Below are 14279 nucleotides of genomic sequence, written 5' to 3'. Positions count from 1 at the left end.
CGAGGATTTGCTCGAGAGAGCCGATGCTAGAAGACATCTTTGCGGTGTGATTTTTCGAGCGTGACTGGAAGGGAGCGGAGCGGCGATGGATGAGGGCACGAAGAGACAAATAAAAATCTGATCTTCGCTGGGTTTAGCTAGCACGCTAACGTTAGCTAGCCCTCAGCTCGTCGTCGGTGTCTGTCCCCCTCCCCGTACTCTGACCGATGTGGTGTTTTCCCTCATGAATACACGCTCATTCACGCCTTCTTATATTAATGTCGAGACATGCCGGGGTCAGCGAGGACATTTCTCTCAAAGGATACAGCACCGTGGATGTCCAACACCATTCAGACGATAACGCTAGTTAGCTGCGAGCATCAGTAAACTTCATTTTCCCCGTTAATTTTTGTTTTCTCGCTCATCCGCGAAGAACAAGATGTTGGCGGAGGAAGTCTGACGGTGGACCTGAACTGGATACCCACTCCATGAAGGTCATGATACCGAGAGAATGATCATGCTGGAAAAACAGGTAAGAGATCAGCTGGCTGTATCACAGCAGCCTGCTTATTTAAACGCACACCTGGGCTTATTTGCATAATCAGGTGTTGGCTAATTACGGTGGTCTCCACCTTTTTCACAGCTTGTGTCAGAGAACACTGACACGCTTCAAGGTGGATTTAAGCAGTGATTTTTCAGGTGATCACTGCCTTTCTAACAACGACCAGGCTGCACAAATAACCAGTGTGCTTAAAGCCAGCCTCCCTCTCTCACCTGCTGCTTTAGTCTGTGAGGAAACAGTGGAAAATGTCAGCACAAGTTTCCATGACCCGGGGTTTTGTGCCAAATGTCAAAAGACGGTATAGAACAGAGAAAAGCAGCTGGAAGAAGTAAGGTGTGGAGGAAATATTCAGATTGTTTATGTAAATAAAAGTACAAAACTAACTTTGTTAAAAAACAAGCCTACTGTACAGGTGTTTGCTTTTAGATTCATTAGACTCAGTTTTACTCTGAGCTGCAGGAAATATCGGGAGCTCTGGACTTTGAGAACTGTGGGAGTGTCGGGGGTTTGCAGGGCTACCTTCTTCTTGTTTCCTCCCACAGCAGCATCAGTGTCCATAAACCAAGCTAACACATTAATAATACATCACATTAATGATGCAGCCCAGCCCCAGAGATGTGAGGGGTTTCTGCACAGTGGATTCTGGTGGACAGAGCGAATGTTGTGAGATTCAGGAGGATGATTCCTGTGCTGATGTTGTTTCTCTGGAAGCAGTCACTCCACAGGAGCTTCATCAATTTCCATAAATTGTTTATTATTGATTAATCATTCTGCTGTGGGGTTTCTTCTTCCAAAGATCACATGAGCTGGAAAACCTGAAGTGCATGTAGGTGTGAATGTATGTGTGTGTAACATGTCCAGGGTGTGCACCTGATGCCTATTGCATGCTGGAATCTGCTGCAGCCCCCTGTGACCCTGAACAGTGGCTGTAGAAAATAAATGGATGGATGAATTGGTATTCCCCCCCCCCCCCCCATCCTCATTTTCATTTTTGTGTTTGTGTTTCTCAGCTTGTGTCATTACTCCAATTAATATTTTCTCAATATTATGTTGGTAATATTTTTGTGGAGCTTTCTGTGTAGGTTTAAGGATAAATGGGGTTTTATATTGTACAGTGTGTAAAGTGCATTTGAGCCAAATGTGTGACATCCAACATGTTCCACACAAAACACAGACACTTCAAGTTACACAAGATCTGGTTTGCATGTTGCTGCATTCTGGAGTGAAAAATATTAATGCAGCGTAAGCAGGAACTGCAGATGGAGCATCGCAGCTAAAGGCGCTTTAGCATTGAACAAGAGAAAGCTGAGCCCTTCTGTTTGGGTTAACTTCAGCTCTGAAAACCATGACTCACTGGACCCCAGGTTAAAGCTGCATTAGCTAAGATTTCCCACATTGTCTGACAAACCCAGTGACAGTGGGACAGGACATGGTGTCTCCCATCTAGACCCCCCTCCATGACCCTCTGCTGCCTACAGCCTCCTGTTGTTATTCCAGCTTCTCCACCCTGTGTTGGACAAAGAAAGCGCAACAACCAGGGTTAACATGGGTTTGGCTGTTTGACATGGAGAGGGTTAAAAGCAGCCAGAGGACTCAGACTGGATCCAGATGTGGCCTTCTTCCTTCTGGATGTGTTGGCATCTAAAGCTAACCTGTTTGGTTTGGTAGCATTAGCCACCTAGCATGGTCAGGACTTTACCTTTGTGTTGAATTAATATGATTTTAATTTGGGAGGAACTGGAGCTTTGTGTCACATACACATATACAGTTGGAAAGTGCCGACAACAGTTTGGTGAATAATTCTAGGCCATATCAGCCCGACTGTTCTCCACTGATATCTTTCATACTTTGGCCAGTATAACCACGAGACATTGTATCTGTGTGGCGTTGAACATGCAGGGCGAGCCCTGAGAAATCCTGATCAAGTGAACATGATGAATCGTGTCAAAGGTTAGTGCCGAGCAGGATGAGAGTGGCTGCCTCAGTTTAACCCTGCACACACCAGCTCTCACCGTAAACAACCTTTTCTTATTCTCTCCTCCCCTCCATGTAGATCCTGCTTCCTCTTGTTGCTATTACTGATTCTTATCCTCTTTTGAAACGTGTATTTGCCTGTTTTCACTGTTGTAGAAACTGTAAAGCTGCTGCCACAGCATCCAGTTCCTGCACAGCGCTCCAGAAACCCTTCTTTTCTCCGAGCTTGACTTCACTCCAGGTCTATCTGACATATTTTCTCCAGATTTAAGTCTCGATATTTTTCCTTTCCTATTTTTCAAAAGTATTAGTGATGTGCGTGTGTGGACTCAGGGCCTGTCCTTGAAATCTCTTGCCAGAAGAATCATTTCTGCCCTGAGGGCAAATGTGTTGCAAAGTGCACGAGTGGTGCAATGTTGTGACTTGCTGAGTGTTTCTGAGTATTTCATTGTTTTGCTCAGCTTTTTCCTTTCTCGTCAGCTGTTTGTTCATTTCAGCTCTAGCTTGTTTTTCCAGCGTGCTCTCTAAGACCAACTCCACGTTTGTAATTTCCAAGTGACCGGATCAGATTTGTGTGCGTGTGTAGACACTGTAATCATTTGCAGGCGGCTTCATGCCGACTGAAGTTTTCCATCCAAAAACTCTTCAGGGTGGAAAACAAGTAGTCTGGCTGCTGCTCAGTCTGGCTGATTTATTTTTTCAGTTTGAAAGGTACAAAGCAGGTCATCAACCCCAGAGACATTAGCATTAAAGGTTCCTGTTAACCCGCTCTGCTCTGACACATGAGGTGTGATTTAACAAACAATTTGATATTTGATCAGAATCAAAAAGCCGCCCCTGGTAGGCTAGTGGTTAAGGCGCAGCGATCTCGCCACTGTGGTCTGGGTTCCAATCAGGGCATCCAGCGTAAAACACGTGCCAAATGTCAACATGCGAGTCGTCAGTGTGACGATTTGCTGTGGCGACGCCTACACGGGAAAAGCCTAAAATGACTTTCTTTCATCAGACGTGAATCACCTGCAAATGAATCACATTGGGCGTCACAGTGGTGCAGTGGTTAGCACTGTCGCCTCACAGCAAGAAGGTTCCGGAGATACAGGTCTTAAATTGTCCTCACAGTGTTCTAACAAGGTCTTAATAAAGCTTACATTTAGTACAATGAAACCTGCAGAAACCCTGACTTGTTCTCCTGCTGCATCTTGTGCTGTAAGTTGTTTTGGACCTGGAGTCACACCTTATCATTAGAGGTAGCTTTTAAGCAGATGAGGTAGCAAGAGCAATAACGAGAGGCTCAGATGAAGTGACCTCTTGTGACCTTGCGCCGCCCATCTTATCTTTGTCCAAGGCAGCAGCCCTGCAGGTCACTGTCGGGCTTCCTGTCCTGGCTGGGTATCTGTAGAGAGGAGGAGGAGGTCTTCTGTGGCCCTGTGAAGAGCCGGCTTTGCCTCCCTGTTTCCATGACAACCGCTCTCCTACAGTATTGAGCTGTGGGACGGCCTCTGTATGTGAAAGCAGTTCCCAGTGGTGTTTCAGGCCCTCTTGTTTTTGCAGCTCCTTCACTTCTTCTTCTGCTGTTGCTGTGTTTTGTAAAAGCAGCAGCAGCACTTCATCTTCACTCGCTGCTGTACTTTTAAATCTCAATGCCGAGCGCCATTTGCATCTGAATCGAGATCGAGTTCTGCCTTTGTTCCCTGTCTAAATTCCCTAAGACAACATGTTTGGACTTGAAGCCAGCATACACTTAAAATATCTAGACCAGCTGTCCAAATATTAGCCCAGGCAGAGCCAGAAATGAGGACTAAGTGACCAGTATCTAATTTATTTTGCAATATATTTCCCCAAAGGCACAGCGAAGAGCTACAAAGAGTGGATGTTTAGCCTGAAAAGCTTTGTACATTTGCACGACGATGAAACACAAAAGCAGCATTGAAGTAAAAACAGAAAGCAGGACTTGTGCGATGAACGAGATAAAAACAACCTCAGAGGCTTCAAAAGCAAATCAGAGGCTGTTTTTTTCCAGGTCAAAACAAACTCGCTTCCTTTCTATCACAGTTTTCAGCCATTTAGGGTAAAAGCTGTATGACCTATATACGATAAGTTTGACTCGCATAATGTTGAGTCTGCAGGAGGCTGTTTGTGCCGTCAGGGTCAGGCTGCAGAGATGATATCAGAGCAAAGGAAAATGTCAGAGTGGAGTTCACCTGCACACAGCAGGAACAACACTGGCTGCACTCAGAAGGCAAATGTTCAGTAAAAGTTTGGCTTCTCTTCAGCCAGATGTTTTCCACTCAGGATTTCAATTGAAAATGTGTGTAAAATCAGGTGGATTGAAACCCACCTACAGTAGTGTTTGACTGCGAGAGGTGCGGTGCACAAACACTCCGGCACTGAGCGCCGGGTAACACAACACCATCAGAGATTCAATGTTACTCAAAAGAAAGGCCGGAGTCAGCACCACAGCAGCCTCCCAGCAGATGTGCGCAAAAGAAAACAATTTTCAGATGAAGCCTGGTGACCCGCCAGAGCATCTGGTTTCACATTTACCAGCAGCAGCATTAATGAGCAGGGGGGCTGATGCATAGATCAGCCTCAGAGGCAGTCACCCCACTTCATCTTTAATGGACTCACACAGACAGTCTGGCACTACAGGAGCGGAGCCGGCCCCTCTCTCTTGATTAAATCGCTGCAGCATAATGAAGCAGAAGAGAGTCAGATGGCAGCTCTGAGCCCCTCTGTATACCTGCTGCATTTCATTTTGCAAGGCTTGTTTGTTTGTTTTCTGGCACATGCATGTGGTTCTGTGGCAGGTCCGGGCACTTCAGCATGAATGTTACAGAGGCGAGAGAAAGCAAACAGGCTGCGGTTGTGGCAAAACAGCTGAGTGTTGCTGAGCTGTTGGGCAATACCTCCAGAAGACGGAAAGACAAGAGAGCAGCTGCTGGTGGTTAACAGATTCACCGGTGGGGGAGCGAGGGAGGTCCATGAGGAGGAGGAGGGAGGGAGGAAAGAAAGACGAGACGAGGAAGAGGGAGGGAGGGAAGCCGGGGCAGTGCAGGGTCGTTGGTGACAGGCTTCTCTATTTGCCTCTGAGACGGATTCCTCGCAGTCTTCAGTGACGGGCAGAGCTAGCGAGCAGCCGGCTCGGGGGCTTCTTCCTGTTTTTATTTGAATGTTATTTTCAGAATTTTTTTGTTGTTGTATGTTGGTTGTGAGCAGTGGAGCAGCTGCTGCGTGGGGCCTTTAGCGTTCAGCATGGAAGCGAAGTCGCTGTTCAGCCTGCACAGAGCCCTCGCTCAGCCGGTCAAGATGTGCATGTTCGATTTCCCCGTCACCATCCTGGAAGACCTGGTGAGCTCCGGCGTCACGCCTCTGCCGCACCGCACACACTGTGTGTTACACATGTCAATGCAGTGTGAGGTCATGAGTGTCAGGTTGTGTATGCATGTGTACATGTGCTATACTGTATGTTTCTGCGCACCATGTGTGTAGCATGCATTAAATTGTTATTACATGTGTGTTTGAAAGCAGGTGTGAGTCTGTGCACTCATGAGTGACACACTGTGTCTGCAGAGTACATTAAAGTAGTTGTGTGTGTGTGTGTGTGTGTGTGTGTGTGTGTGTGTGTGTGTTGATCAGTGTTGTACAGTTGTTCCCTTCATAAAAAGGACAGATGTGTATTTTCATCTAGAGCAGACCCAACACACAATATGTTACTCGTGCACTAGACAGCAACACAGTGTCTCTAGGAAGACCCCTACACAGGGGTGTGTTTCTTCAGTGCTGCAGAGAGAGTATGTGTGTTTCGCCGTTTGTATATTTGTGCAGGCCTTCAGCTGTACGTTTGTTTGGACCCTTGTACAAATGAATGTTTCACGAGTGTTTGTACATGAGTCACTGTAGTTTAATGAGCAGTTTTGGAAACTCGTCAGGCTGCAGGTACACATTTAAACTGTAACTGTAATTTTCTTTGTTGTTTTCCTTTTCTGCGGTTCAAGCAGTTGTTCACCTCGTCCTGACTCTTGGTTCGCCTTCAGGTGTGTTGTGTTGTGCCTGGGTTTCACAACCTGCCACCTGATGAAAGCTCAATCTAAGGCTGTTTGTTTCACCCGAGTGCCACCTCCGCTCACCTGGGAACGGATGTGGGGGTTTTTGGGTATCGGCCAAGTTTGGTGTCATTTTTCTTGATACTCTGCCCAGAAAACTGCTCAGCTGTGTGTGCGTGTGTGTGCTGCGCTGCCACTGCCACCAAACTGTGCACACCCAGACAACAACCCTCTGGTGCCCTCTGATGTTCTAACATGTTTGGTCATGTCTGTAACAGCCTCACGGCGCCCGATGAATGTGCTCCTGTGTCAGTCCCAGGACTAAGACAGTGTGGAGACGTGGGCAGAGCCTCCGCTGGTCAGAGCCTCCGCTGGTCAGAGCCTCCGCTGGTCAGAGCCTTCGTTGGTCAGAGCCTCCGCTGGTCAGAGCCTCCGCTGGTCAGAGCCTTAGTTGGTCAGAGCCTCCGTTGGTCAGAGCCTTAGTTGGTCAGAGCCTCCGTTAGTCAGCACCTGATTAACGCTGTATCGCATGGCCCTTTCTTACTGGGCACAGCCTGATATTAAGCCTTCAGGGCTGTAGCTTTTATTAAGCTGTTTTATAAGTTCATATTTTTGTACTTTAGATCACTGCCTCTTCTCTTATTGTCTCCCCATTGACAGGTTTGTTTTTATCAGCCATTTAAATGATATGGTTTATAGAGTTTTGACAGTTTTACACATGCAGGTGTTACTGTTCCCTGTAATAAAAGCAAATCATTATTTACAGCTCTTTAATTAGCCTGTAAACACAAATTAGTGCAGTGTTTTCTATAGAAATACAGATATACTTGGCACATACGTCTGGCCATGTTTGTGTTTAGTATTTATTTATTTAGCCTGTGACCTCGATTGTCCGTGGAGCACCTGAGGTGAAACGTGCTCTGACAGTAATATGTGTTTAGACTGGGCCCTGTGCTGTGCTGCTGGCCGCCGCCAGCTGTTTCCTGACGTCTCCTCTCTTTTACACACTTGCTCGCCGTCTCTCGGCTGCAACACCTGATTGTGTTTCATGTGAGCTGAATTCTTCTCTGTGGTGAGGCCGAGTCTCAGGCAAGGCTGTAAAATAAAGTCGAGGCATTAAGATTAGCTTTTTATTAAAAACCACCAGGCAGCTGAATAAAGTCCTCTGTGGCTGTGGACGAGTTTTGTCAATTCGGCGGATGAAGTCATCGGTGTCATCTCAGCTTGGTCTTGGAGACTAGAAATGTATAACAGACAGTCTGTGTTACAAACGGGGGGGGTGTGTGCATTTAAGTCAAGTCAACTTTCATGTCTACAGCTTCACAGCCTGCACAGGGCACGGCGCCCCCTGTCCTCAGACCCTCGGATCAGGTCAGGAAAAACTCCCCAAAATACCCATAACGAGAAAAAATGGAGGAGACTTCAGGAAGAGCAACAGACCAGCAGGGTGTAAGGAGAAGATGCTACTGGGTGCATTATGGGAAATGTATTCTGTTTTGTTGGTGCAGGACCTAATAAAACAGTTTTCATCTCCTGCAGGCAGGTTCCCCAAACAAATGGCTGTCTACATGTCACAATATGTGAAGTCCTGTGTTGGAGGCGCTGCACTAGAGCTGCAAGATTAGTCGATCAATCAGTCGATCAACAAAACAATGTTAAGCAAATATTTTAATAATAAATAATAATAACAAAAATGTGTAACAATCTTCTTGTATATGTGGATCTTCTTTATTGACAAAGGGAATATTTCTTAGATTTGTACCATTGGTCACATTCACTATTTATTAACAAAACAATTAAGAAATAATTAGTATATTAGTGAAACTAACAATTCAGCACATAAATGTTAGCTGACGCCTTTCACTGTGTCGCCTGCTTTGATGAGTTCTCATTATTACTATTGGTATTAAAACGTAAAATGAAATAAATACATTATTTAAACTTAAGTGTCAGCTGAAAACTGAGCTCTGAGTGGCTGCGATCAGCTTCCCCAGCTGATTGTGAAGCAGGTCAGAAAACAGAGCTGTGCACAGATGATGAGCTGTCAAACTGTCGGCCGGCTCTGCAGGAAGTGAGGGGATGTCTGCAGACGTCTTGATAATGTCCAGCCTGTTGACCGAGGAAGTTTTGTGTTGAGACACTTTTCAATAAATAATGAGCATCATGGGTGGAGTATTTTGCCACAGAAGTGAAATCTAGGTTTCCCTATGTTGTACTCCGACACTCCTGCCTAGGCTTCCTGTTGTTTTACTTACAGCAGTACAGTATGCAGATTTCCCTCTTTAGGCAGTCAGTCCACACAGGCTCCACAAAGGATCTGATGCTGATCTGGGTCTCTGAGCAGGAAACGCTTCCGCAGTCCACTCGCGCAGGGCAAGTCAGGGTCAAACAACAAGGCAGAGTAGGCAGTGAGGCCGAGGGCAGGTACAGCTGGCTGGCAGGTCAAAGTAAAAACTAGCATAGAGCGTCTCCAGAGCAGCGTCAGGTCTCCTCTGTCGGAGGGAGGAAACGTCCTCCTTCCAAACCAGATCCCCACCACTGCGTCCGACCCTCTGTGACCCACTGTGTCCAACCCTCTGCATCCGACCCACTGTGTCCAACCCACTGTGTCGTCCTCATGAAGCCACTCAGTGACCTAGAGCTGCAGCCATGAGTCAGTTCACTGGTAGAAAATGAAACTCAGCTATTTAGAAGCAACAGTCACCGACATGTTCTGGTTCCACCTTTTTTAATGTGTGGAACAAAATCATTGAATCTGTGTGTATAGTGATGTGATTGTGAGGGGGTGTGCAGGTGGATGTTGAGCGGTGGGAACACACTGGGGACTGGGAGGCAGAAGCTATTAGCAACTGGCAGACTTGCAACAGAGCTAAAGGTTAGGTGACATTTAGCTTCGCTGTTTTTCTGTTCTTGTCTTGTTGCTGTTTATCTGACCTCTCTCTCTCTCTCAGCGCTGACGGACTGGTACTTTTACTTCTTAGGAGATTTGAGGTCTAGTATTCATGCAGTTTTTTTTGAGAGCTGTGTTGAGAGTACAGAAACGTTGCGTACTTGTTAGTTTGATTAGTTTTGTATTGTGGCAGACGGTAGAGGCTACAATGGAAACACTGAAAGCAGAGATGCAGCTGTGAATTTGTGCCGGCAGAAATCTCTCATCTCGAAGACACAAGAGAGAGAAACAACAAAGACCCATGACAATGAAAAGGACAAGCTCAGTTTGAGGACAGAGTCTAAACAATGTGGATGAATCAGTAAGAAGCGGAGAGACAGTAATTCTCCAGACACACAGAGAGGCAGGCTGATTTCTCGCTCCACCTGGGCGACGGTTGTCACGTTGAGCCCCAGTTGTCCGCAGTTGGCATGAGAACGTTTTTTTAAATACCAGCACCTCAGAGGAGCACCTGAAATAAAGACGGGGATAAATCCAGAGAGGCAGCTCCCACACAGGCAGGCCTCTCAGGAGCAGCTTCACCTTGTGAATGGTCTTTGTCTTACTGGGAAACTCTTTTGTGGGCTTTATTTCCCAGTGCAGCAGAGACACGGCGTCTGAGGGTCTGTAAAGGAAAACCAGAATCTCTCCTTGGACACTCTCATTAACATGTGACGATTAGTGTGGAGTTGTTCTTCAGGTCAACCGCACTGAGGAGAGTTCACTGTTGCTCTGTAAGGAAACAGGCCAACCGTGGCCTTTTTGTGATTATAGATACAGGATGTGGTTTTAGCATTATTTCCAAAGCTAACTTTGTATTAATTCAGAAGCAGAAAGCATGAATAGAGGGAAGGGTACCTGCAGATCAGTACGGAGGTGCTCTGAGTGGTGCTGAGGGGGCGGTCTCCTCCAGGATGACGAGCTAATCCAGGTTGGAGACTGACAGACAGTAAACATGAGGTTAGGCAATTCATTGTTGGTGTTTGTCTCTGTATGAGCATTGTTCAAAATACTAGTAACACAGAAAATGGCTGACCTTGTCCTTTAACACCGGTTGCTGCTCTTTCTTTGTCCCACTGTCTGTGCAAAAGACGCCACCTCTTCACTCAGGCAGCCGCTGGTTCATGCCCAGAGCTCCTCCATGGCTGTTTGACATTACTGGCAGCTGGGAAAACCCTTCTTCTAACCTTGGCTAGGCGGCAGGCGGGGCTGATTTACAGACCGTACTTTGACAACACAGGGTGGAGAAGCTGGGACTGTCCCGTTATCACTGGATTTATTAGACAGTGTGGAAACTCCTGTGTACCTTGAAGTGCAGAACATTCTGTCTGTGTTTCTGACTCTTGTATTGACCTTCTAATATGTGCTGGTTAATGTTTACAGCCCTCGTGCAGAGGTCCATCCAATTCCTGAAACACAGGACAAGACTCTGTTTGTTTGTCTGTTGATGCAGCATGTGAAAGCCTGCCTGCCCACGTGTCATTACTCCACCAGCTGGATGGAACCAGGCTCCTCACACTTCAGATAATAGCCAATTAGTAGTGCAGGTAAACTGACCCAACCACTGGCAGCACCGGAGGCTGGAGGTAATTCCCTCCTATAGTTAATTAGGGAAATCCCTTTGTGTTCCTCTGCCTCACCTGAAGCTTTCATTTTCTGTTCAGCTGTTACAAATTCCTTACACCACAGTGTTGCTCTGTTGTTGTTGTGAAGGTTTTGGCCAGTTTCATTTCAACTTTGACAGACATGGACAGACCTGCTGAGCTTCTGGAACAACATGTTCGTGTTTTCCCGGCAGAAGTAATTAAATTCTAGTGTTCGTCTTGTTGTTGACACAGCTGGTAAAGTAAACACGTTCCAGCAGAGCTTCAGTGGGGGATCGACCAATCTGTGGCAAGGGGAGTGGGAGCACTGCAGACTTGTTGATGTAGCTGAGCTCCTGGACTGTCTGGATCCTGAAGTTTCTGGTTTGGTTCTGAGCGAAGACGTGATGTGGTTCTGGAGGCGGTGGACCTGTGGACTGCTGGTCAGGACGTGTGTTCGCTGGGACAGCGAGGACTGTCACCGGCAGACAGTCGGGAGAGCAGGAGGCAGACAGGTTGGATTTATGGATGTTTTTTATCCAGTGAGATTAAATGTGGTTTAGTGTCTCTCTGAGGACACGCTGATAAGAACTGAACTGTCACAGCCGTTTCTGTAAGTGACAGGTCATCCTGCTGCTGCTGCTCAGTCCGGTATTGATCAGTGAACCATGGTGTTGATTCCATTTGTCTGCTGTTAAATCTGTGTCTGTTCTAAAGCTCAGTTTCACATCAGGATAAATCTCTGACCAGTCCAGGTACTTTTAATCCAGTTTGTCTAGATGCTGTGATGTAGCTCCCGGCCGAACAGTGACCAGTAAGTTACCAGTAACTGTATAAACCCAGTTGGTCTAGATGCTGTGATGTGACACCTACTGAGGCTCAGACTAATGCAGTCGATTACAGCCTCCCTGCAGTAAATCCTCCTTCATGAAGGTGGTAAAGCTCAGTGTTTAAAACGGTTTTACAGAGGTGTTGATAGTGTTCGCAGTCCTTTTGCAGTGCTGTTGAATTGTTTCGCATTAGACTCGTTACTAAAAGTGAATGTTTGGCGTATGGTTGGTGCTCTGACTGATATGAGACTAGAAAGTAGATTTTACAGCACCTGAGACTGGAACTGAAAGGTTTCACCATTAGTAATAGATGAGACAGCTATAGGCCTTGTGTAGCCAGACAGAGCTGAAACGATTAATCGACTGACAGAAACGGATTTTGATTACTTGTTTCAGTCATGTTCCGATCATGTTTGAACAGCCATGAGTCTCTCTAGGATGAAAAGACAGCGGAGAAGCTTTAAACATCTTCTTCAGGTCGGTACATGGTGGGAAATTGAAACACAGATGATCAGAAACCTGGAGACTCTAATGAGCGTGCACACCATGTCTGACTAACCGGGTCTGTCATGTTTCATGTAAACTCATTATCCTGATTATGATCAAAACCAAGACGAGAGTCCAAACCTGGATTCTACTGTGCATTTGAACATAATCACTGACTTTTGCATTTTGGATGCTTAACAAAATCACAGAGTCTACAGTGAGTGAAAGTATCAATGCTGGTGCAGCCCATATGGACCTGAACACTGAGAGCTCCTCCAACTTTTAGTCTGCTGTAATTTAACTAAAGCTCCTCTTCCATCTGCTTGAAATCAATACCAGGGGCCGGAGTCATGGCTCCGCACGTTGAACTGTTCCATGAGGAGGGTGACGTTACCCGCCCGCCTCACTCGTGTTCGTCCTCTCTCACCCCCACAAAGAAACACTCACTTTTAACTCACTTGTCTGCACAAATAGATAGTTAAAGAAGTCGACCGCACCCAGCAAGAGTCTGACAAGTGTCCAGGACAGATTCAACATCACCACATACCCTGATGAGGTTGAAATTAAAATAGTCCCGATTAGGCAGAACTAATGCAGATAGTTCTTGGTGGGTTTAACTTTTGCGAATCTCCTGCCTTTTAGCACGGGACTCGGCCCCCAGTGGAGGCCTGTGGTTGTGCTGGGCTGCTGCCAGGCGCACAGCGGCACCAGAGCTCCACATCTGTAACAGATGAAGCCAGCGAGAGTAGCAGACGTAGGCAGAGTATGGAGTTACACAAGAGGAACAAAACGTCAGCTCAGGAAGAACCGAGTTTCTTCTTTGTAGCTTTTTTAAATCAGCAAAATGCAAATCAGGGGCATAAAAGTAACAAATGCTTTGATTTTCCAAAATTCACTTTTTTGGACGGTTGTGGGGTGTAAACCTTTGGACGTGAGAGTAGCTTGGTTCAAACAGCACATTTCTATGTGAAGTTCAGCCTCAGCGCTCTCACCAGAGCCGTCTCCAGCTGCAGGCAGCTGTTTTCAGCAGCGGCTGCCAGCACCGAGCAGCACACAGGCACAGTTAGAGACGAGCTGGCAGAGGAAGCAGAGGGCCAAAAGCAGCATGAACAAAAGTCCAGTCACAACCAGGATACTGGTGCATGTGTAAACAAACTCAGCGTTGTGTTTCATTTTCTTCTCATGTGGTTGAAAAGTTAAATCAGCGGCTTCAGACTGAGAATTACACACAAACTTGTTTTTCTTTTAGCAATTTTTATTTTTTTTTACTACTTTATTGCAGTATTTGTTTCACCAGGTTCCACTGAACATTGACAGGGCTGCTATGTCTACCTTTTCTCTCTTCAAAGAAAAATACAGAACAGAGAAAAAAGACAGAGACAAGACGTTACTGACTCTGTGACACACTTTAATTTGTTTGATATACAGGTGCAGCTCAATAAATTAGAATATCATGGAAAAGTCCATTTATTTCAGTAATTCAACTCAAATAGTGAAACTTGTGTATTATATAAATTCAGTACACACAGACTGAAGTAGTTTAAGTTGTTGGGTTTTTTAATTGTGATGATTTTGGCCCACATTTAACAAAAACCCACCAATTCACAATCTCAGTAAATTAGAATATGGTGACATGCCACTCAGCTAGTCAACTCAAAACACCTGCAAAGGTGTCCTGAGCCTTCAAAATGGTCACTCAGTTTGATTCACTGGGCTACACAATCATGGGGAAGACGGCTGGTCTGACAGTTGTCCAGAAGTCAATCATTGACACCCTTCACAAGGAGGGTAAGCCACAAACATTCATTGCCAAAGAAGCTGGCTGTTCACAGAGTGCTGTATCCAAGCATGTTAACAGAAAGTTGAGTGGTAGGAAAAAGATGCACAACCAAC

General features: G+C 46.1%; 1 protein-coding gene across 3 annotated transcripts in view; it reads left to right on the top strand.

The window, feature by feature from the left end:
- Positions 1–6: 6 nt before the first annotated feature.
- The window catches only part of LOC109957320 (ral guanine nucleotide dissociation stimulator), a 39730-nt gene continuing 25457 nt past the window's right edge, over positions 7–14279 (top strand). The window contains exon 1 of one of the 3 annotated variants that reach the window (XM_020595106.1): positions 7–511. In XM_020595106.1, the coding sequence (XP_020450762.1) occupies positions 491–511 (21 nt within the window). In that variant the 5' untranslated portion in view covers positions 7–490. Of the gene's footprint in view, positions 512–5632; positions 5864–11462; positions 11586–14279 lie in introns of those variants that run through there. The other 2 variants (XM_020595105.1, XM_020595104.1) reach the window with 2 other exon arrangements.

This window comes from Monopterus albus, unplaced genomic scaffold (genome assembly GCF_001952655.1).
Source record: "Monopterus albus unplaced genomic scaffold, M_albus_1.0 scaffold26.1, whole genome shotgun sequence".
In the NCBI taxonomy this organism is placed as follows: Eukaryota; Metazoa; Chordata; class Actinopteri; order Synbranchiformes; family Synbranchidae; genus Monopterus; species Monopterus albus.
The sequence above is the reverse complement of the archived record's forward strand: the minus strand, read 5'-3'. Positions and strand labels throughout refer to the sequence as shown.